Raw genomic sequence first — 21,958 nt, forward strand, 5'->3', positions numbered from 1 at the left:
ATCTGCGCGCAGATCAAGCCCTCGCGTGCTCGGACAAGATTCGCAGCACGCGCGTCATCATTCCCCACACTCGCGCTCAATCTTCTATTTCGCTCGCGCGAACACTTTTGATTTTTGTCAGTCGTGGGGCGGGACTTTACTTATTTCAGTGTAAGCTCAAATGTCATTGGTCAATTCAGTTTTTCCAGAAGTCTGTTTTGATTGGACGTCTGTTGTAAAACGATTAGACATGGCTTCATCAATGGACCAGATGCAAGTGAGTTAAACTTTATTTATTAACTGATTGATTGCATTATTATTATAATATGGCCTACCATATACATTAACTTGATTTATTATTATTTTTATGGAGCTGTAGCTGCTGGGGAAATAAGAGAACACATATTATATTTGCTGTAGTACATTACCACTATACTTCCACTAAACAGTATCTGTTTACCCAGCCAAAATTATATCAGTTCTGAGAACTACAGAAATGTCAAAAGTGTCAATTAAATAGTTGTAACTATGATTCTAAATCCAGAATTGCTTCATGTGGCTTTGGATGAAAGATACATCACTTGTTCATATCAGCAAGAGTTGTTGTGTAAGCTTTTTGTTATCATTCTTTGTCAGTTTAATATATTATCAGGTTAATATATTTTCCATTAAATACAGTATAAAATGGTTTCAGCATTTCACTCTGTTGAAAGGTTGCAGTTAAAGTTAAGATACAGTACACAGTATGAATGATCATACCCCCCGAAACCCAATTTAGAAATCTTTATATCTAAGACATATTTCGTTTTTTTGTTGTTGTTTTTGTATACTATCATGGGTAAGCAGATACTGTTTAGTGGAAGTATAATGATAATGTAGCGGTGAACTACTATGTGTTCTCATTTTTCCCCAGCAGCTACAGCTCCATAAAAATAATAAATCAAGTTAATATAGTATCTAATAAGGACATATAATAATAATAATAATGCAATCAATCAGTCAATAAATAAAGTTTAACTCACTTGCATAATACTAGTAAATACTATAGTGTTTTGGACCATACTATAGTAAAGTGTAGTATACTGTATACATTATACTATTTACAACACTTTGTTAATGAATGCTTCAGTATACAGTGTATTAACTATGATGAACTGATAAACTGTAATAAATACTGTATAGGCTACTTTAGTTTTTACTACAGTAAACTCTAGTGTATATTGTAGTAATATACCCTATAGTTGTAGAAAACTATAGTATTTGGGTAATTTGTTTATATTACCCTCAACAACTATGGAATTACCACAGCAAATAAAAGTACTATACTATACTATGGTTCAAAAACACTATAGTATTTACTATAAATTACTATAGTATTTTTTTCATCTGGTCCAAGCCATGTCTAATCATTTTACAACAGGCGTCCAATCAAAACAGACTTCTGGAAAAACTGAATTGACCAATGACATTTGAGGTTACACTGAAATAAGTAAAGTCCCGCCCCACGACTGACAAAAATCAAAAGTGTTCGCGCGAGGGCTTGATCTGCGCGCAGAGGAAGATGTCATGCGCGCGCGCGGGTTTAAAATGAGCTTGCGGGCTCCCGTTTCCTCGCGTGCAGATCTGTTATCCTCTCGCGGAAGTGATTTACTGCGCGCGCAAGCATCAATTGTGCGCTCGGTCATTAATGGCATTAAAATGCCGCCATAACTTTTACTCCAAAAGACCTTAGAAGTAGACTAATGCATGGTATTGTAACAGAACATACATAGTTAATTAAAGCATCCTGAGAGAATTCATTCAAGACTAAACATGCCAGGGTGCAAAAGACATAAAGACATAGATACAATCTTACACTCGCATATAAAGGTTTGGGGTACAAAACCCACAAGTATTTGTGGTTTAATAAATGCAAAAAAAATTGCACAGTATATTGTTGTCCCAACACTCTTTTGCATGTCTTTGTATTAACTTGAGTAAAACATGTTTGAGAAATTTCCTCAAGATTTCTAAGTAAATTCAACTAATTACATTTCATTTACAGTGTATAACATAATATACTGTAAATATATTGTCATTTTTCAATATATGAAAAGAGGCAATTCCTTATGAATTGTTCAAATATATTATGCAGTATTATTTTTCAATACATTTAAAACATTTAATATATTGGTCATAATAAATATAAAAAATATTTTCTTTCCGCACAGGTTGGCGCAACCCGTCATAACTAATCCCAACATTCCCTTCTTAACTTCCTCAATAAGATGTACATTTCAAGTCTCATCCATCCCTCAAACTCTGATTATTGATTTCTGTTGAAAAAAATACAATAAAATAAATAAAAAGCATTTGCATTTCTAAGGGTTATTAATGTTTCTTTTTAAATACAGAAATGCTGTGGAAGATGGCTTGATTTAGTATTTCATATTTCTATGTTATTCCTCTCAAATTCAAGTCACTGGAGGTTTGTTTCTTTTGTGGAACCTGAAAAAAAAAGATTAAAATACAAATTTTATACTATTGTTTATTGTTTTGTTTATTAAGATATTTTGTAACAAAAATGACATATTTTGCATAATGCATATGAATATTTAAAGTAACATACTGTTATGAATGAATCCTTACAGAAGAAATAACTTTGAGCTTGACAAACAAAAATATAATTCTGCAAGATTAACAAATTCGTAACTTTACAACTAAACAACTATAATTCTATACAATGTAAAATAGTTTATTTCCCTTCACCGCACACACATGAAATAGTTTTTAGGCTTTTACTTTTTATTTGCCAACATTTACTTGAAAATATTTAAGTTTGATTATTCAGAGGAATCTGTAAAATATGCTTAAAAAAGACTAAATAAAATAGTTTGAGCTTTACATCATTAGAATTAACAGCTATAAAATAAGACACTCGTATAACATGTTTTTCCAGAAAAATGATCATCTAATGAATGGCTTTCTCAGCTTGATAAAATTGTTAAACTCTAATTGTTAAACAGTTAAAACAGTTACAGTTAAATCCAAATATAGTTTAACAGTTTCAGTATTTGAGCTTATACATGCCTCATTTAAAAATGTACTTTTATGATACTATACAATGTAAAGTCACTTAATGTTTCCATTTACCATGTAGACATGAAGTACTTTTTAGTTTTTGTATTTTGCACGCATTTTTTCCATATTCAGCTTTTATATTAAGTAAACAAAAACTAGAGTAAAAAAAACTAGTAATTAGACTTAGTCTGTAAACATACTTTTGCCCTCCACCAAAAAAAAAAAAAATAAAATCTTGAGTGCTTAAATGAGTTATTTCATTTACATCAGTAGTATTTGTAGGCCAATTCACACTGAACCACCAGATGGCAACAGACACTTTGTTGAGTTTTGTCGGATCAGTGTGAAATTCCTGTTGGCATTGGTCAGCTCTTATTTTCACCAACTGAATCTGCTGAATCGGCATATGTTGGGTCGTGGAACATCTAAGCAGTGACATACTGAAATCTGTTGACTGTCTGCATTGGTCATGTCTGTCAGTGCAGGGTGAATTGGCCTTATGACATTAAACATACAAAAACAAAAGTATTTCTGAACCCTAGAATGCATAAATGGGGTCAAATCAACCTGCCATGCAGTGATTTGTTAATTATATTCTATCAATTAAAAAATATATTTGATATTCCATGAATTCTTAAAAGAAATTCTTCATAAAGAGGGGTCAAATTGACCCGTATTCATTTTCTATGGAATTTTGACTCCTCACAGTATTTTTGGATACATTTTTGTCAATAATAATATTTATTGTCTTTATGGATTACTTAAAAACCTGTGGTGTCTTTTTTGAGCCCAAAAGTAGCTTGAATACACACATCTCCCTACAATAAAGCAGGTGAAAAGGAGTATGGGCAATGAGTAACATGTCTGAATTCACAGTATTCATATAACATTAGACAAAAAACAAAAGTACCCGGATAACCTACAGCTTCTGCCAAGATTATGAAGTTCACATCCAATAGATATTATACTATCCATATGGAATAATAAATATCTCGCATGATAATGTTAAAATGGTGGTGGGTGTAGAACATTCAGATTGCATTCATTCTTGATTATTTATCTATCATTAATAGTGCTCTTCTTTTAAGAACCATTCATTCAAAATGTTTGACCCTCATCCTTTATGCACTCGTGTTGGTATTTTGGTTCACGTGTTCTAGGGATAACATGATGTTGCAGTGTTTTTCTTGGGACACTTTCGATGTTGATGGCTTTGAGTCCACATCAAAGACATCTGAAGCACTTCTTGTACTGCTGCCAGACCTGGACAAGAATGAGACGAGAGGAGCTGAGTGACTACATGACATCAATTAACCTCTGAAACTCATGAACCACACTGGAATGTGTTTGTAATAAATAGGTAATAAAAGGTGTTTTAAAAGACTAGATCTGCATTTTCAGAAGTAAATGCTGATAAATACTGATGCTTTTTTCCTTCATATACTGACTCTGGAGACAGTGAAATTGTTTTCCTATGGAACAGGATGATAAAATGGCTAAATTTACTACTGAGGACGACATTTTAACACTGTTGTATGCGACATTGTATTTTTATCAGATAGAAATGTCACAAAAGCCTGAGCTGTTTTATCTCCTTCTAACAAAAACAACTCACAGTTCCCTGACATAGCCTTCAGGAACCAGCCGGACACAACGAGAGTGACCACATATCCAATCAGACATGCGGGTCCACCGACAAAGGGCAAAGATCAACAGGCCCACACTCAAGAACAGCAGCCCCAAGATCACAGACACCCAAGTCAACAGGTCCAGCGGTGGATTGCTCTGAGAAACATGTCAGAGTTCATGAGTGCCAAATCTGTGCTGTTCTTCAATGGTCACTATAAATGTTGACCATCCACGATAGATAGCATTTGAATTCTGCTAGTGCGTTCAATGCTTCAATCGTTTGAGGAGGTTTAACTTGTTCTCTTTCATACCTGTGATGAACTGCTGGTTTGCACAAGAGTGAATGTCGACAGATGAACACAGGAACACACAGTGTAGCTGCTGTTGGTCTCTAAAACAGCACAACCATCTACAATCCACTCGCTGGTGTTCCAGTACACACAGGACAGAGAACCGCTGGGGTTGGAGTCCTGCAAAAAGAAGAAGGATCATGCAGAAAATATTACAACACTGAATATTAGATAATATTAGATGTTCTCAGATGTTCATCAGATCTCAGGTTGGTCTCTCACTCTGATGTGTTTGAGAGTGAAGTTGACTGGTTTGGTGAGTTTAGTGTTGGTGGTTTTGGGAAGAGTAACTGAGATCACAGTGGACATCATGGTTTTAACCGTATCATTTGATGTGTTGAAGAAGTCGGGCTTCAGTAGATTCTCCATTGTGTTATAACTCAAGAAAGCCACAGCAGCTGATCCTGTGTGACAGAAGCATACATGTAATACTGTGTTAAAACAACAACAATTTAAAATTAAGTAAATGAGGTTTAGTGGTGATGGTCTGAAGTCTCTTTCTACAATTTTCGTTTTTATTTATTTAATCAGACTAAAATATTTCTCAGACCTTTATTGTTCTTGGCGATCCCAATGAGATCGATGTCCACAGAAGAACTTGTCGTGTCAAGTCGAGGGATTTTATCTAAGGTGACATGCGGTCCAACCATGAAGACTTGTCCCTCTGATAATGAACAAACAAGTGGTTATGGGCTATACTCATTTATTTGCAATACATATTTATTTTTTATGAAAGTGCAATTTACAGACAATGACAAACAAATATAATGTCGATTCACTATTGTTGGGTTTTCATCTCTGTTGTTAAATGTCCTTAAAATCACACCCTGTAATTGATTATTACTTTAAACTGCACAAACTCTGCTTTATTGTTTAGTAAATGTCTTGTGAATGTTGATTGTTTTTAGGCAATATATTCAGAAAACATATTGGTGTTTTTTGTTGTATTTTCTTTTTTCTTGGTTTTTCAAGGCATCTAACAATAGACAGATGAATTTGCACCGAAATACTGACTTTTGACATCTGCAACAAAAGATACAAGCAAGATACAAAAAGATACAATCTCAGTTTCATCATCAGTAATAACTGTTTCTCACTTACCTACGGTAGGAAGAGTAAAACTGACATTGGCACTCGTGTCTGTTGGCTTCACCAACGTAGATATGAGTTTCTCACTAGCCTTTAACACACGGTTTCCATAGGAGGCTAGTTCAGCTGGGCTGACTGATGAGGATGACTCTAAAATGTTCTCTGAAGTGTTGATGGCCATAGTCAGAAATTCGGTCACAGTCTAATTTATTGATCAGAGAAATACAGTCGTTGTACGTGTAAATATTAAGAGAACCAATAAGACAGAACTGTCAATCATTATGTAACTGTGACAGATTTGATTATTATTTTAAAATACTTACATTCAAAGGAAGCTCTTGATTTGTAATGATCTCTATAATGTCAAGAAGATTTTGAAAACATGTCTGACTCTGAAAACACAATTGAGCTTCATGAATAAAACTGAAAGACTCTGTCCACTGTGTAAATTGAAATATTCAGCTTACCCTGCACTGATCCAGCATGTTATCCAGACCTGTAATCAGGGAATTCATCATTCTAACATGAATCCAGTAAAATCAAACTCCACATTTCAATCTAGAAACATGCTTACTTGAGCTGGAGATATTATCTTCGCAGAAGCAGGAGGAGTTGTTACGACTGTAGCATGTACAGGTGTCATAATTACCCATGCATGCACAGTTATCACCCCAGCATTGGTATCCATACTGGTATTGGTTTGGATTCTGATAAAGGTAGTAAAAATCATGCACACTTGTGTTGCAGTACATGTGATACTGAGCACCAAAGCAGATGTACATGTCATTAAAAAGCACACATTGAGAGAGTCTCAATGGACTAACTGCTGTAGGGATAGTGACGCTATTGTTGTACGTCTCACAGAAGCAAGAAGACAAAGTGCTACTGTAGCATGTACAGGTGTCCTTATGGCCAAAACAGAAGCAGTCATAACTCATGCACAGGTATTGGTCTTGGTACTGATTTTTCCAGTAGTAGAAATAATTAATTCTTGTGTTGCAGTACATGTGGTATTGAGCACCAGTGCAGATGTACGTGTCGTTATAAAGCACACAGCCATAAGCTGGAGCAACTGCTCTATTGAGAGCAACAATATTACCGTAAGTCTCACAGAAGCAGGAGGACAAGGTGCTACTGTAGCATGTACAGGTGTCCTTATAACCAATGCAGTAACAGTTATCACTAAAACAGTGGCTATGGTATGTATCGTAATGGAAATCATGCACACTTGTGTTGCAGAACATGCGATACTGAGCACCAGTGCAGATGTACGTGCCGTTATAAAGCCCACAGTCATAGACTGGACTCACTGCTGCAGGGATAATGATGCTATTGTTGTAATTTGTACAGAAGCAGGAGGATGACATATTATAGTAGCACGTACAGGTGTCCTTATTACCAATGCAGTTACAGTTATCACTCCAGCATTGGTACTGGTTTTGGTCGAGGTATCTATATCTCTGGTAGAAGAAATAATGCGTTCTTGTGTTGCAGTACATGCTGTACTGAGCACCAGTGCAGATGTATGTGTCGTTATAAAGCACACAGTCATAGACTGGAGTAACTGCTGTTGTGAGAGCAATGGTATTGCCGTAAGTCTCACAGAAGCAGGAGGACAAAGTGCTACTAGAGCATGTACAGGTGTCCTTATTACCAACACAGTCACAGTTATTGTTCACACACTGGTACTGGTGCTGGAACTGATAATTTTCGTAGGAAAAATCATGCATTTGTGTGTTGCAGTACATGCGGTACTGAGCACCAGTGCAGATGTACATGTTGTTTTGTAGCACACAGTCAGGGTCTGTGACTGGACTAACTGCTGTAGGGACAGAGATGTTATTGCCTAAAGTCTCACAGAAACAGGAGGACAGAGTGCTACTATAGCATGTACAGGTGTCCTTATCACCAACACAGTAACAGTTATTACCCCAGCATTCGTACTGGTATTGGCCTAGGTATCTATATCTCTGGTAGTTGAAACTATGCATTCTTGTGTTACAGTACATGCGTTGCTGAGCACCAGTGCAGATGTACGTGTCGTTATAAAGCCCACAGTCATAGACTGGAGTAACTGCTGCAGGGATAGTGATGCTATTGTTGTAATTAGTACAGAAGCAGGAGGACAAAGTGCTACTAGAGCAGGTACAGGTGTCCTTATCACCAACACAGTTATTTGAAAAAAAATAAAAGTCATCAAAACAGTGGTAATGGTTTTTACTGTAATGGAAGTCATGCACACTTGTGTTGCAGTACATGTTGTACCGAGCACCAGTGCAGATGTACATGTCGTTATAACGCCCACAGTCATAGACTGGACTAACTGCTGTAGGGATAGTGAGGTTATTGCGAACATTCTCACAGAAGCAGGATGAAGTATTTTTGTAGCATGTACAGGTGTCCTTATTGCCAACACAGATACAGTTATTACTCATGCACTGGTATTGATTCTGGTTTTGGTATCTCTGGTAGGAGAAATGATGCATTCTTAAGTTGCAGTACATGCGGTACTGAGCACCAGTGCAGATGTACGTGTCGTTATCAAGCTCACAGTCCAAAACTGAACTGACTGCTGATCTCGATTCAGCGGCAGTGGTGGATATTATACCTGAGGATGAGAAAGATGTGATCAAAGTAAACACAAATACCAAACCAGGTGAATTTCCAGAATGTTTAGCACACTTATTTTGAAATATGTTTAAAGTTTACACTTTTTTTTAAAAAAAGGGGGGCCGGCAGAAAAAGTTTATTTATTTATTTATTTATTTATTAGTCTATTTATTGTCTTGGTGACTCACTTACATAACATCACATGACCATTTTCAAAGTATTTCATTTAGACATGTATGACTTTCTAAGTAAGATTAACAGGTCTGTTAAGTTGCGTTCTTATATGGACAACTGCGTCAAGTTTTGACAATGACCAAATACTGAAGATAATACAGGCATTTGTTTAAAGAAAACACTTCTGACTTACACTTAGAGAGGATTAAAGAGATGACAGTCAGCAGTGACCATACAACACCTGGCATAAAAAAAGACAAATATTAAAAGGTTTAATGTTTTTTCTACTGTTTTTCTACATTGCACACAAATATTGTTTTTCGAAGCAGATCTTTCACACTGACTGTTTCAAATGATCAGTGTCCGTTCAAACAGTTTTTGTAAATATCTGGTGCCATACTAATTAGTTTGGGCAAATGAGGACAACTTAGGTTAAGCTATTCATGTCCACTCACAGAAAAAAAATATATAGAAAATAAAAATTACCAACTGATTACAAACACACAACTACTGATCAACGATGTAGCAATTACTTATTGGCAAGACCTAATTAATATGAACTCTACGGGGGCTTTCATTTCAGGTATGGACCACTGGTTAGCTGAGATATTGGGGAAGATATTCTGTGCTCCATCAATCAGAATGGCCACAGTATGGAGAAGTATGTGGTGGAATTTGTTCTGTATTGTCATTTAGTACCCTGGGATGACCAATCTCTCATGGATTTGTTGTGGATTGGATTAGACCATCACCTTTTATACCACCAGGCAAATGAACCCTCTCCCTGCCCCTAGACTATACAGTTGGTGAAGCCAGTGAGGACAACAACAATGATGCCACTAAGCAGCTATTCTCTGGTAGCCAGTCCCTTCCTATGCATCAGTTCTCATCCATCACCAAACTGGTACCATCCATCAGAGCCCAGCCACCATCTCATCAGAGGAGTCAGCCAAGCACAGTCCAGTGTCGGCTCCAGAGAGTGAAAACCCCAAGCCCACTCCGGAGCCCGCTTCTGAGAAAGCTGTATCAGCCCTGGCCTGATCGAAGAGGTGGTCATTTCTTTGTATGAAGCGGTTACTATGTGTGTCTGGGCCATACACACATTCCTCCAGTCTTCCACACAGGAGCCCACTCCAGGCCCAGAGCTCTCTTACAAGCCTACTCAGTCATGAGCCCACTTCAGCCCCAGACCTCTGACAGGAGCCCGCTCCAGCCGAAGAGCTTGACCACCGCTCTTCTCTGATCTTTACTGGCTCTCTAAACTGCTGGCACCTCCCTGAACTGCCAGCACCTCCCTGACTGCCTGAGCTACTGCACTTCCAGCATCTCCCTGACTCCCTGAGTTACTGCACTTCCAGCACCTCCCTGACTCCCTGAGCTACTGCACTTCCAGCACCTCCCTGACTCCCTAGGCTACTGCACTTCCAGCACCTCCCTGGCTCCCCGAGCTACTGCACTTCCAGCATCTCCCTGACTCGCTAGGCTACTGCACTTCCAGCATCTCCCTGACTCCCTAGGCTACTGCACTTCCAACATCTCCCTGACTCCCTGAGCTACTGCACTTCCAGCACCTCCCTGACTCCCTGAGCTACTGCACTTCCAGCATCTCCCTGACTCCCTAGGCTACTGCACTTCCAGCATCTCCCTGACTCCCTGAGCTACTGAACTTCCAGCACCTCCCCGGCTCCCTAGGCTACTGCACTTCCAGCATCTCCCTGACTCCCTAGGCTACTGCACTTCCAGCATCTCCCTGACTCCCTAGGCTACTGCACTTCCAGCATCTCCCTGACTCCCTGAGCTACTGCACTTCCAGCATCTCCCTGGCTCCCCGAGCTACTGCACTTGCAGCATCTCCCTGACTCCCCGAGCTACTGCACTTCCAGCACCTCCCTGGCTCCCTGAGCTACTGCACTTCCAGCATCTCCCTGACTACCTAGGCTACTGCACTTCCAGCATCTCCCTGACTCCCTGAGCTACTGAACTTCCAGCACCTCCCTGACTCCCTGAGCTACTGCACTTCCAGCATCTCCCTGTCTCCCTGAGCTACTGCACTTCCAACACCTCCCTGACTCCCTGAGCTACTGCACTTCCAGCACCTCCCTGACTCCCCGAGCTACTGCACTTCCAGCACCTCCCTGGCTCCCCGAGCTACTGCACTTCCAGCATCTCCCTGACTCCCCGAGCTACTGCACTTCCAGCACCTCCCTGGCTCCATGAGCTACTGCACTTCCAGCATCTCCCTGACTCCCTAGGCTACTGCACTTCCAGCATCTCCCTGACTCCCTGAGCTACTGAACTTCCAGCACCTCCCTGACTCCGAGCTACTGCACTTCCAGCATCTCCCTGACTCCCCGAGCTACTGCACTTCCAGCACCTCCCTGGCTCCATGAGCTACTGCACTTCCAGCATCTCCCTGACTCCCTAGGCTACTGCACTTCCAGCATCTCCCTGACTCCCTGAGCTACTGAACTTCCAGCACCTCCCTGACTCCCTGAGCTACTGCACTTCCAGCATCTCCCTGACTCCCTGAGCTACTGAACTTCCAGCACCTCCCTGACTCCCTGAGCTACTGAACTTCCAGCACCTCCCTGACTCCCTGAGCTACGGCACTTCCAGCATCTCCCTGACTCCCTGAGCTACTGAACTTCCAGCACCTCCCTGACTCCCTGAGCTACTGCACTTCCAGCATCTCCCTGACTCGCTAGGCTACTGCACTTCCAGCATCTCCCTGACTCCCTGAGCTACTGCACTTCCAGCATCTCCCTGACTCCCTGAGCTACTCCACTTCCAGCACCTCGCTGGCTCCCTGAGCTACTGCACTTCCGGCATCTCCCTGACTCCCTGAGCTACTGAACTTCCAGCACCTCCCTGGCTCCCTGAGCTACTGCACTTCCGGCATCTCCCTGGCTCCCTACACCGCCGGCACCTCCCTGGCTGCCTGAGCTCCTGGCGCCTTCTTGGCTCCTGTATTGCTGGTGTTGCCCTGGAGGCTTCCTAGCCTGCTGGCACCGCCCTTGTCACCTGTCCGTTACTTACCACTCCAGGCTTCTGGGATGGGGGAGTAATGTCACATTATCACTGCATTTTGGCTTTGGTTTCATCTTCACACTTAGTTTGCTTCTCTGTGTTTTCCTGCTTCCCTTTGTCCTGTTATTCATTGTTTCAGTAATTACAGCACACCTGGCTTTATTTGAGTTCATTATCTTGTGCTTATAGTGCTGTCAGTCTCCTCAGATCTTTGTCTGGTGTTTTTGTGTTTACGCTTTTTGGATCGTTTGTATTATACTCTTATTAGTGGGCCTGTGACAATAGGCTTATGTTGAATGCCACACTTGTACATGCATGTGCTATATTAAAAAGTACATTATGTACTGAATGAAAAATGGTTCTATTACTTCATGAAAACATCTCTGTATTTATTTAAAAAAAAATACTGTGTTGAGTACACCTTATCTTCATTAAAGTATGGGAGAATCGTGCAAACAGCACTACAGAAAGCAGAAAGTGTCTGACTTAATGGCTTTGTCCGAAATTACCCCCTATACCCTTAAATAGGACACTGTTTGAGGTGATAGACATTTGTATTCAAGTCCAAACCATAGTGGACGTTATTGAGTGCACTAATTAAATCCCACAATGCACTGCAAATGATGAGTGTACAACCAATGCACGCTTGGCGAATACAGAATATCAGTACTGCGAGGGTCACACATCAAATGAATTCCTGCGTCTAACCAGAATATGGTGCCGGTAACTGAATTATCCATCTATCTGTCTCAAATTCGCTGGTCCATCTGTTTGAAAATCTTCAGTGTTCGAATTCATTCACTTGTTTTCATTCACTTCTTCTATATTAGTGGAGTATATTAGTTGAGTAATGTAGGGAGGGTACTACAGGGGGTGATTTCGAACAGCATACATGTATGTCTTCATTTTCAACACCACCCCCAACTGCAAGCGGCATAATCAGATTGGTAACATGCAGCCGATCACCTTATGATTGCATAATTTTTGCAGTATTAATATTCAGCTGGCAACAATTACTTTAGCACAGAATCAGTGTGTCATTTCTAATTTATAGTTGCTGATTAATTATTATTATTTTGGTTAGGTCTATGGCATAGATTGTGTCGTAGGAAAAGGCATGTACTTTTAGTCACTCAAAAAGATATATATGTTCCACAAGCTTATGAAAAATCATGTTTATGTCTTAATTTGTAGCTTTTAATAATTATCTTTAATCAATGGAGTCTGTACTCAGACTCATGAGCAGCAGAGAACATACTCACATGTGAGGAAAAATATTAACTTGCTGACTTTTATCGTGAAAATAAAGTAATTTTTCTTAAACTCTACTAGGCTGTGTAGACCTGCAGTCCAATTTAAATGACAGAAACAAGACTTTGTAGATTCCTACTCTCCTCCCTTCAAAACTCTGCATCCTCTTACCTCAACCTGCCGCCACACTCACACCTAAACTCCAGCCCAATCACAGACCAATCAGCAGCAAGCAAAACTTTAACTAGCCAATCAAAATTGGGTTACAAATATAACATCAAATACTGCCGTCTATACCATTTAGAGATATAGGTGGTGCCATTTAACTTCTTACTTGCTTTTGCTTGTTAAAAGAGAAAAAAAAAGTTTTGTTTTGTTGTTACAGTTTCAAGAAATTTCTTTCTTTTCTGGGATTGGAAAACGTTATTGATAAATTAATGTTGAAGTTTGGCTTGCTGAGGATGATGAAGTACCGAGTGTGCATGACATTTAGATATGTGAGCTGAGCTATAAATGCACATTAAATACACATCAATGTGTTAAGAAAATTATTCATGTATTCTTTTAGCCAAAATTTAGTCAATTGTCATATTTAACTCTTCAGTCAGTCACCTACTCAAAATACGCAATACAATTTTTCTAAATCAAAACAGGAAAAGAAAAATACTTACTTTTAATACCAGTGAACACCATTGTGGAATATTTATTCAACAAACCACATCAGGCATTGATTTTCTGAAAAAAAAAAAAAATCATCTTATTAAAAAGCCTTTAATCGCTAATAATTCAAGAATGTAAAGAGGGAGGGACTTGCCTGATATGAGTTTACATGTAGTGATCTTGACCAAACTAGACTGACTATATTTGTGTCAGAGGTTTATATGATAGTTATCTGTTCATCTGATGATGAAACTCTTGATGATGATGTCTCTTCCAGCTAAAATTCAAATTTATATTCAAATTTATGCACAACAACAGAACACAGACCAAGATGCATTTACAAAAACATATCAAAAGAATACAAAGATTGCATTAAAATATATTTATACACCTTTACATACACATTGCAATTTCGCCTTGTTATTATTTTCATATTTGTCATGGCACATATTTTCGATGTTGTACTCAGTTTGATGTGCAAAGACAACAACAGCACCACATCCACCTTCAATGCCAGAAACCCAGGAAAGGTGACCAAAAGCTTAAAGAACTGCTCTTCATTAAGTTCAACATGTCAATTATTCATGTCCAGTGAATAGATAGGAATCCATTGTTTCTACAGTATATTGTGAAATGTTGTGAATATTCTGTCTTACTTTGAATAGGCTCAGCGGGTTTGTTACTGTGCAGATGATACTATTTGGGATTTGCATGAAGAATTCTCCAGAAACATTCAGAGAGTTTAAAAAAACAACATTAACTAACCAACCAACCAAAATAGGGCTGAACTATAATTACAAATATTTATATACAACAAACAAATCGCTCTAAAATTCGGAACGCATCTTGACATGAGGTTGAATAAATGACAGAATTTACATTTTTTGACAAACTGTCACTTTAATTGATGTGATTTGACAGCATGTTTTGAAAGCAAGAACCGTGGGTAAGAGATGATCCCTATTTGGGCGGGAATTGTTTCTCATGGGGTCATAAGGCATTTTCAGCATTTACAGGGGCTAGTCGATGATTTTATTGCCATCCGAATCCAGAATGTCAGTGTTATTGTATGTATTACCTATATACCTATATGTAATATGTATTACCTATATACAATTATATACATTAAAAAATATAAACCAAGCAGCTTTATGTTTACCTCATAATATAGCATGTCTAGCTTCCTATTTTTAAATGATTTAAATAATAAATAGAACATAAACAAATAAAAAAACAAACAAATAATAAATAGAACATTATTTTCCTATAATTGAACTAAATACGAATTTATTCTTATTATTACAAGCATATAACATTTTATTTACAGCGGACAATATGGCTGACCACGTGAACAGCGGGTTCTCGGATTCATAGGATCATAGAACTCGCTCCTCCACTGTGACTAAATTGCAATGCAAATGTATTTTTTTACAGACATCCACATGAGAACCAATTACCGTCCCAATAGGACTAAAGACATCATCTGTGTGTCATCACAGTAAAATCCCCGGTGTTAAATTAACACTGAAGCAGTGTAAGAGTTAATTGGATAATTAAGTGATTAATTTAGTGATGATTGAGCATTATTGAAGACACCTGATGATAACAAGCAGCATCACTGAATAAAAGAGAAACACAAGAACTACAACTGATTTTCAGCTACAGCCTTATGCTGAGTTCACACTGCACAATTTTAGGCCCGATTTTCACTTGCTGACAGATTTTGTGAAAAATGCTCGAAATCGGAGGCAAATTGGTGCTCGTTCATGCAAGTGACAATCGCGCAGTGTGAATTATCTAAAGGGGACCTATTATGCCCACTTTTACAAGATGTAAAACAAGTCTCTGATGTCCCCAGAGTGTGTATGTGATGTTTTAACTCAAAATGCCAGACAGATAATTTTTTATAGCTTGTTGAAATTGCCACCTTTAGGGTATGAGCCAAAACGCACTGTTTTTGTGCTTGGCCTTTTAAATGCAAATGAGCTGGTGCTCCTGCCCCCCAACCAAGTAATAAGCTTTTAATGATGTTTTTGAAGTTCTTTAATCACCCTCTGCTGAGATCTTGAGAAATTTGCAGGTTATGTATCAATGCCTGACATCAGATCACATATTATGTGCAGTAGAAATTATTTAAATGGGAATGCAAAAAAATTCCAACCAAAACATTACTATTTTACATTTAAAATAAAAATTATTTACAATTGAAATATAAGAACAATTTAAAAAGATCATTTATTTGCACTCGAAAAAATGGTTTGTAAATTATGGAAAATTTTTCACTACAATTAGTTTAGGTCTGTACAACAAGAACAAAACAAGTTCATTTAAACAAATAATGTATTGTTGAACCAACTTGCTAAATTTAAAGTACCCCTATTATGCTTTTTTGAATATTACATTTCATGCAGTGTGTAATATAGCGGTCTGTGAATGTAAACCGTTTGCAAAGTTGCTTTGAAAAAGCACTATAAATAAAGTTGTCGAATAAACATTATCAACTCGATTGTGTTCGCCTATGGTCTCCATTGGCTGACTGCGAACGTCTACTTTGACCCACTGTAGCTGGTTCATGTGGTCTACAATATGTCGAGAAGATGCTGTGTTCTCTGCTGTGACAGCAAATTTGTGTCATTTTCACTTTCAAAGGATTCATTTTTTTACAATGATACCACAGCAGTATAATCCCAACCTTTTGCTGTGTCCTCGTCATTTTACTGACGACTGCTTCAGAAATTCACTCCCTTTATAATCACTAAAAAGCTGTCATCTTAATTTTAAAACTCGCATAGTTCCACTATAGCAGAAGTCTTGCCCAGCACCCAACCACACACATTTTTGTGAATGTGAAGGATGCTGTTTTACATTGATATTGAAACATGGGTGAAGTACAATGCCTTATTTGTTTACAGAATAAATGTTACATGCAAATATAGAAACATATCTGGATTCTTGCCAAAAGACAGAGGTGAGCCTATCAGTTTCGCTTTAGCCTAAAAAAATATTTTGGCTTGACTTATTGACTAATTTATGTTTTATCTTATAGTTTAATATATAATTTTATAGCTTTTTTTTTTTTTTTTTGTTCTGTTCTAAATAAGAGGATAAGAGGATCTCCAGCTCCTTCCTGCCATTAGTGAAGATACTCAGAATCCAGGATCAACCAAGAACCACAAGCTGAGCCATTACTTTAAATGCTATGAGAGAAACTGAGAAAGAAAGAGATATGTATGTATGAGTCTAATAAAGCTTGTGTCAAAGCTGCATTGTTATCTCATTGCAGAAATTTCACAAAACCCCCAAGCTGTTTTGTTTCCTCGTAATCAAATAAATTTAAAAACAAAACAAAGCAACAACTCATTGTTCACAGCCGAAGCAGTCAGGAACCAGCCCGACAGACACGTCTACCACAGCCAGAGCAACCGCAAATCTAACAACACACAGGAATTCACTGGTAAGCGCCTCTGTTTTTTGGAGCTGATCCAACTCAATAGTAAAAGTTTAAAAAAAAAAACATTTTCAGCCTAAGCGTGTTACAACAGAGACACAGGAAGCAGAGATATAAGCAGTTTCTGTGTTTATTGAAGTGATCAGCAGAGCAACAGGTAAGTAGATAGTGATGATGATGGAATTGGAGAAGAATGCAAGTTAATACTGTCCTTTTTCTTGTGCTGCAGGTGATGGTGGATGGAGACGCTGGAGATGGCAGACAGGAACACTCACACACACAGGCAGGTAGGAACACGAGGAGAACTGGAGACGATGGAGACGAAGGAGACGATGGAGGCAGGTAAGTATCACTTTGGGAGTCCTTGAGGTAAGCATACAACAAGTTGTACAACGAACGAGACCGGACAATGTGTGTGTGTGAGTGTGGGGCTTTTGTAGTGAGGTTGATGACTGTGATGATGAGTTTCAGGTGGCGGTGATCAGTATTCCGGTGATTGGGTGCGTGGGTAAGGGAGTGAGGTGGAACCTGACGTGTCTGTGACAGTACCCCCCCTCCCACGGCCCGCTCCTGAGGGCCGAGGACCCCGACGTCATGGTGGTCGTCCTCGAGGTCGTGGGGCAGGTCTGTCTGGGTGATTGGCGTGGAAAGTCTGTAACAGAGCAGGATCAAGGATATCATTCTTGGGGACCCATGAGCGTTCCTCGGGGCCGTAGCCTTCCCAATCCACTAGATATTCCAAGAGACCACCACGGCGCCGGGAGTCCAGGATCTCTCGAACCTCGTAGGCAGTCCCATCGTCCAGGATGAGTGGAAGGGGGGGTTCGACGGCTGCCACGTCAGGTTCTGTGGAAGGAAGAACAGAAGGGTGGTGAGGTTTTAAAAGTGACACATGGAAGGTTGGATGAATTCTTTTGTACTGTGCAGGAAGTTGTAACCGGTAGGTGACGGGGTTGATCTGTCGGAGGATGGTGAATGGGCCAATGAAGCGGGGACTCAGCTTCTTGCAGGGCAGGCGCATCCTGATGTCTCTGGTGGACAGCCAGACCTTCTGCCCCGGTTGGTAGGTTGGAGCGTGGGAGCGCCGAAGGTCAGCTGTCATCTTGCGCCTGCGCAGGGCTCTCTGCAGCTGGTGGTGAGCTGAGTCCCATACCCTCTCGCTCTCCCGGAACCAGTAGTCGACTGCTGGCACGTTGGAGGGTTCCCCTGTCCCAGGGGAACAGTGGGGGTTGGAAACCGAGTACGCATTGGAAAGGTGTTAATCCAGTAGTGGCTTGACGGAGGGAGTTCTGGGCGTACTCGGCCCAACCCAGGTACTGGTTCCAGGAGTCCTGGTGGCCGTGACAGAAGGTACGCAGGAAGCGGCCGATCTCCTGGATCTTCCGTTCCATCTGCCCGTTCGACTGAGGATGGTATCCAGACGATAGGCTGACGGTCACACCCAGGAGGGAGAAGAACGCCTTCCAGACTCGAGAGACAAATTGAGGTCCTCTGTCAGAGACTATGTCTTCGGGGATCCCGTAGTGACGAAAGACATGGTTGAACATTAATTCCGCTGTGGCCATGGCAGTGGGTAGACCTTCCAGGGGGATCAGACGGCAGGCTTTGGAGAAACGGTCTACGACAACCAGAATACAGGTGTGACCATCAGATTCGGGGAGATCCGTGACAAAGTCCACTCCCAGGTGTGACCAGGGTCTCTCAGAAACGGGCAGAGGATTGAGCTTGCCGGTTGGAAGATGGCGTGGGCTCTTGGAGATGGCGCACTCCCTGCAGCCCTGCACGTACCTTCTGACGTTGCTGGCCATGATTGGCCACCAGAAGCGCTGTTTGAGCAGCGAGAGGGTCTCATTGACCCCCGGGTGACCAGTGCCAAGTGATGAGTGAACGGAGTGCAGGAGTGGAGTGCGTCGTGTCCTGGTGATGTAACGCAAGCCCTGGGGGCAACCCGGCGGAGTGCGTGAGGAGGCATTGGAGGAGGGTAAAGTCTCTTCTGACCATTCAATGGGACTCATGAAGATAGATTCAGGTAGAATGGTTTCGGGGTCGTCATTCTTTTCCTCGGGAGCGTGGAGACGTGAAAGAGCATCGGCTTTGAGGTTCTTGGAACCAGGGCGGTATGAAATGGAGAAGTTAAATCTTGAAAAGAACATTGCCCATCTGGCTTGGCATGGGTTGAGTCGTTTGGCAGCTTTCAGATATTCAAGATTTTTATGGTCTGTTAGTACTTGGAAAGGGTGGTTTGCTCCCTCCAACCAATGCCTCCATTCTTCTAGGGCGAGCTTTACAGCCAGGAGTTCACGGTCCCCGATGTCGTAATTAACCTCCGCCGGGTTGAGCTTGCGGGAGAAGAAGGCGCATGGATGGAGCCTACTTGGATTCCCCTGCTGCTGTGAGAGGACCGCTCCCACTCCGGTGGTGGAGGCGTCCACCTCTACGACGAATGGCAGGTCCGGGTTAGGGTGGACGAGGAGGGGAGCGGTGGTGAAGGCCTTCTTGAGGGTCTCAAAAGCTTCGGTGGCAGGCTGGGACCAGGACAGAGACTTGGGCTGCTTACGGAGTAGGTTGGTGAGTGGACTGACTATGGTGCTGTAATTCTTGATGAAACGACGGTAGAAATTGGAGAAGCCGAGGAAACATTGGAGTTCTTTTATTGTACTTGGAGTGGGCCAGTTCTGGATTGCAGAGACCTTCCCCTCGTCCATCCGGATGCCACTGTGGTCAATCACATATCCGAGGAAATGGACAGAGGGCTGGTGGAAAGAGCACTTCTCTGCTTTCAGGAAGAGATGGAACTGCCGTAAGCGCTTGAGGACCTCCACAACGTGGTGGCGATGTTCGGCCAAGCTCCGGGAGTAGATGAGGATGTCATCAATATATACCAGCACGAACTTGTGGAGAAACTCCCGGAGCACCTCGTGGATGAAATCCTGGAATACGGAGGGGGCGTTGACCAGGCCATACGGCATCACAAGATATTCATAGTGGCCGGTGGGCGTGACGAAGGCGGTCTTCCACTCGTCCCCCTCGCGTATCCGGATGAGGTTATACGCGCTGCGGAGGTCCAGCTTGGTGAACACAGTGGCACCGCGGAGATGTTCCAGGGCCGCTGGGACGAGGGGAAGTGGATATCTGAATTTTACTGTGATCTTGTTCAAGGAGCGATAATCGATGCAAGGCCGCAAGCCTCCGTCCTTCTTGGCCACGAAGAAGAAGCTTGAAGCAGCAGGGGAAGTAGACGGGCGGATGTATCCTTGGTTAAGGGCCTCTTTGATATATTCCTCCATGGCCTTCTCCTCCGGTACTGATAGGGGGTATATACGTCCCCTAGGCACTGGCTCACCCGGTAACAGATCGATGGCACAGTCCCATGGCCGGTGTGGAGGAAGCTTGGAGGCGCGTTGCGGGCAGAAGACGTCACTGAAGGGGGCGTAGTCGGGTGGAACATCGACGGAGCGCTTTTCCACAGGACTTTCGATGGAAGTAGCATTGATGGAGATATTCTTGGAGGAAGGAGATCTTGAAACTGGAAGTTCTGGGAAGCAGCTGGAGAAACAGTTATCGCCCCACTTCAGGACTTCGCCCGTGTGCCAGGAGATGGTGGGATTGTGGAGTTCCAACCATGGGCGCCCTAGAACCACGTCAGCGGTGGATTCCTCCAGAACCAGCAGATGGATGTACTCGGTGTGGAAGATGCCCACTTGCAGTTGAAGGGGTCCCGTGACACGACGAATCATCTTGCGGCTCAGGGGTTTACCCGTGATAGAGTGGACCTGGTAGTTAGTCGGAGAAGGCGAGGTCTTGAGCCCGAGGTGTCGACAGAGGGCGCCGGAGATGAAGTTTCCTGCTGACCCTGAATCGAGGAGCGCCACCACTGGAACGGAAGCATTATCAGCAGTAAGGTTTACTATAGTAGTGAGTGGTTTCATCTGTTGTATAGAGGGAATGATAGCACTCACCACGGGCAGAGGAGGACGGGTTGGGCATGTGGAGATGACATGCCCAGGAGATCCACAATATAAGCAAAGATTCAGGGTCAGCCTTCTCTGTCTTTCTGCTGGGGACAAACGGGAGTTATCCACTTGCATTGACTCGGTGGCTGGTTCTGGAGGGCTGACGGGCTCGGACCGACGGAGGGTGGTGGTCAGTGGCTGGCCCTGGTGCTCTAGGAGACACGACTGCATACGAGAACCCACGCGGATGGCGAGTTGGATGAATTGTTTGAGTCCAATGGAGTCCTCGTATGCAGCGAGATGCAGCCGCACATTAGGCTCCAAACCTTGTCGAAAGGTGGTGATGAGGGCTTGTTCATTCCATCCGCTGGTCGCGGCGAGCGTTCTGAACTGCAAGGCATAGTCGTTAACAGTGCTGTTTCCTTGTTTTAAATTGTACAATTTCTCACCAGTTGAAGAGTCAGCTAGGGGTTTTCCGAAGACTTCTCTGAAGTGGGACACGAATGCTGAATAGGATTGTATGACAGAGCCTTTTTGAGTCCAGAGGGAATCCGCCCATTGAAGGGCCTTACCTTGCAACTGGGAAATTATGAACGCTATTTTCGCCGTATCGGTGGGATAGAGGTGCGGCTGCATCTCCAGGACCAACTCACACTGAAGGAGGAATCCGCTGCAATCCTCCGCCGATCCTGAGTAGGGCGCCGGTTTGGCCATGGGACTGGCGGTGT

General features: G+C 41.8%; 1 protein-coding gene across 1 annotated transcript; it reads right to left on the reverse strand.

The window, feature by feature from the left end:
• Nucleotides 1-2,524: 2,524 nt before the first annotated feature.
• Nucleotides 2,525-21,631, reverse strand: LOC125255188. Its single transcript, XM_048170221.1, has 12 exons — nucleotides 21,557-21,631; nucleotides 19,689-19,826; nucleotides 19,145-19,616; nucleotides 6,682-8,715; nucleotides 6,575-6,603; nucleotides 6,431-6,499; nucleotides 6,120-6,309; nucleotides 5,569-5,682; nucleotides 5,241-5,422; nucleotides 4,980-5,138; nucleotides 4,655-4,824; nucleotides 2,525-4,302 (listed from the first exon to the last, which is right to left on the reverse strand). Exons 1-12 carry the CDS (start codon nucleotides 21,629-21,631, stop codon nucleotides 4,161-4,163), a joined length of 3,774 nt encoding a protein of 1,257 aa, XP_048026178.1. The 3' UTR covers nucleotides 2,525-4,160.
• Between the last annotated feature and the right edge of the window lie 327 nt (nucleotides 21,632-21,958).

Source organism: Megalobrama amblycephala, linkage group LG20 (assembly GCF_018812025.1).
Source record: "Megalobrama amblycephala isolate DHTTF-2021 linkage group LG20, ASM1881202v1, whole genome shotgun sequence".
NCBI lineage: Eukaryota > Metazoa > Chordata > Actinopteri > Cypriniformes > Xenocyprididae > Megalobrama > Megalobrama amblycephala.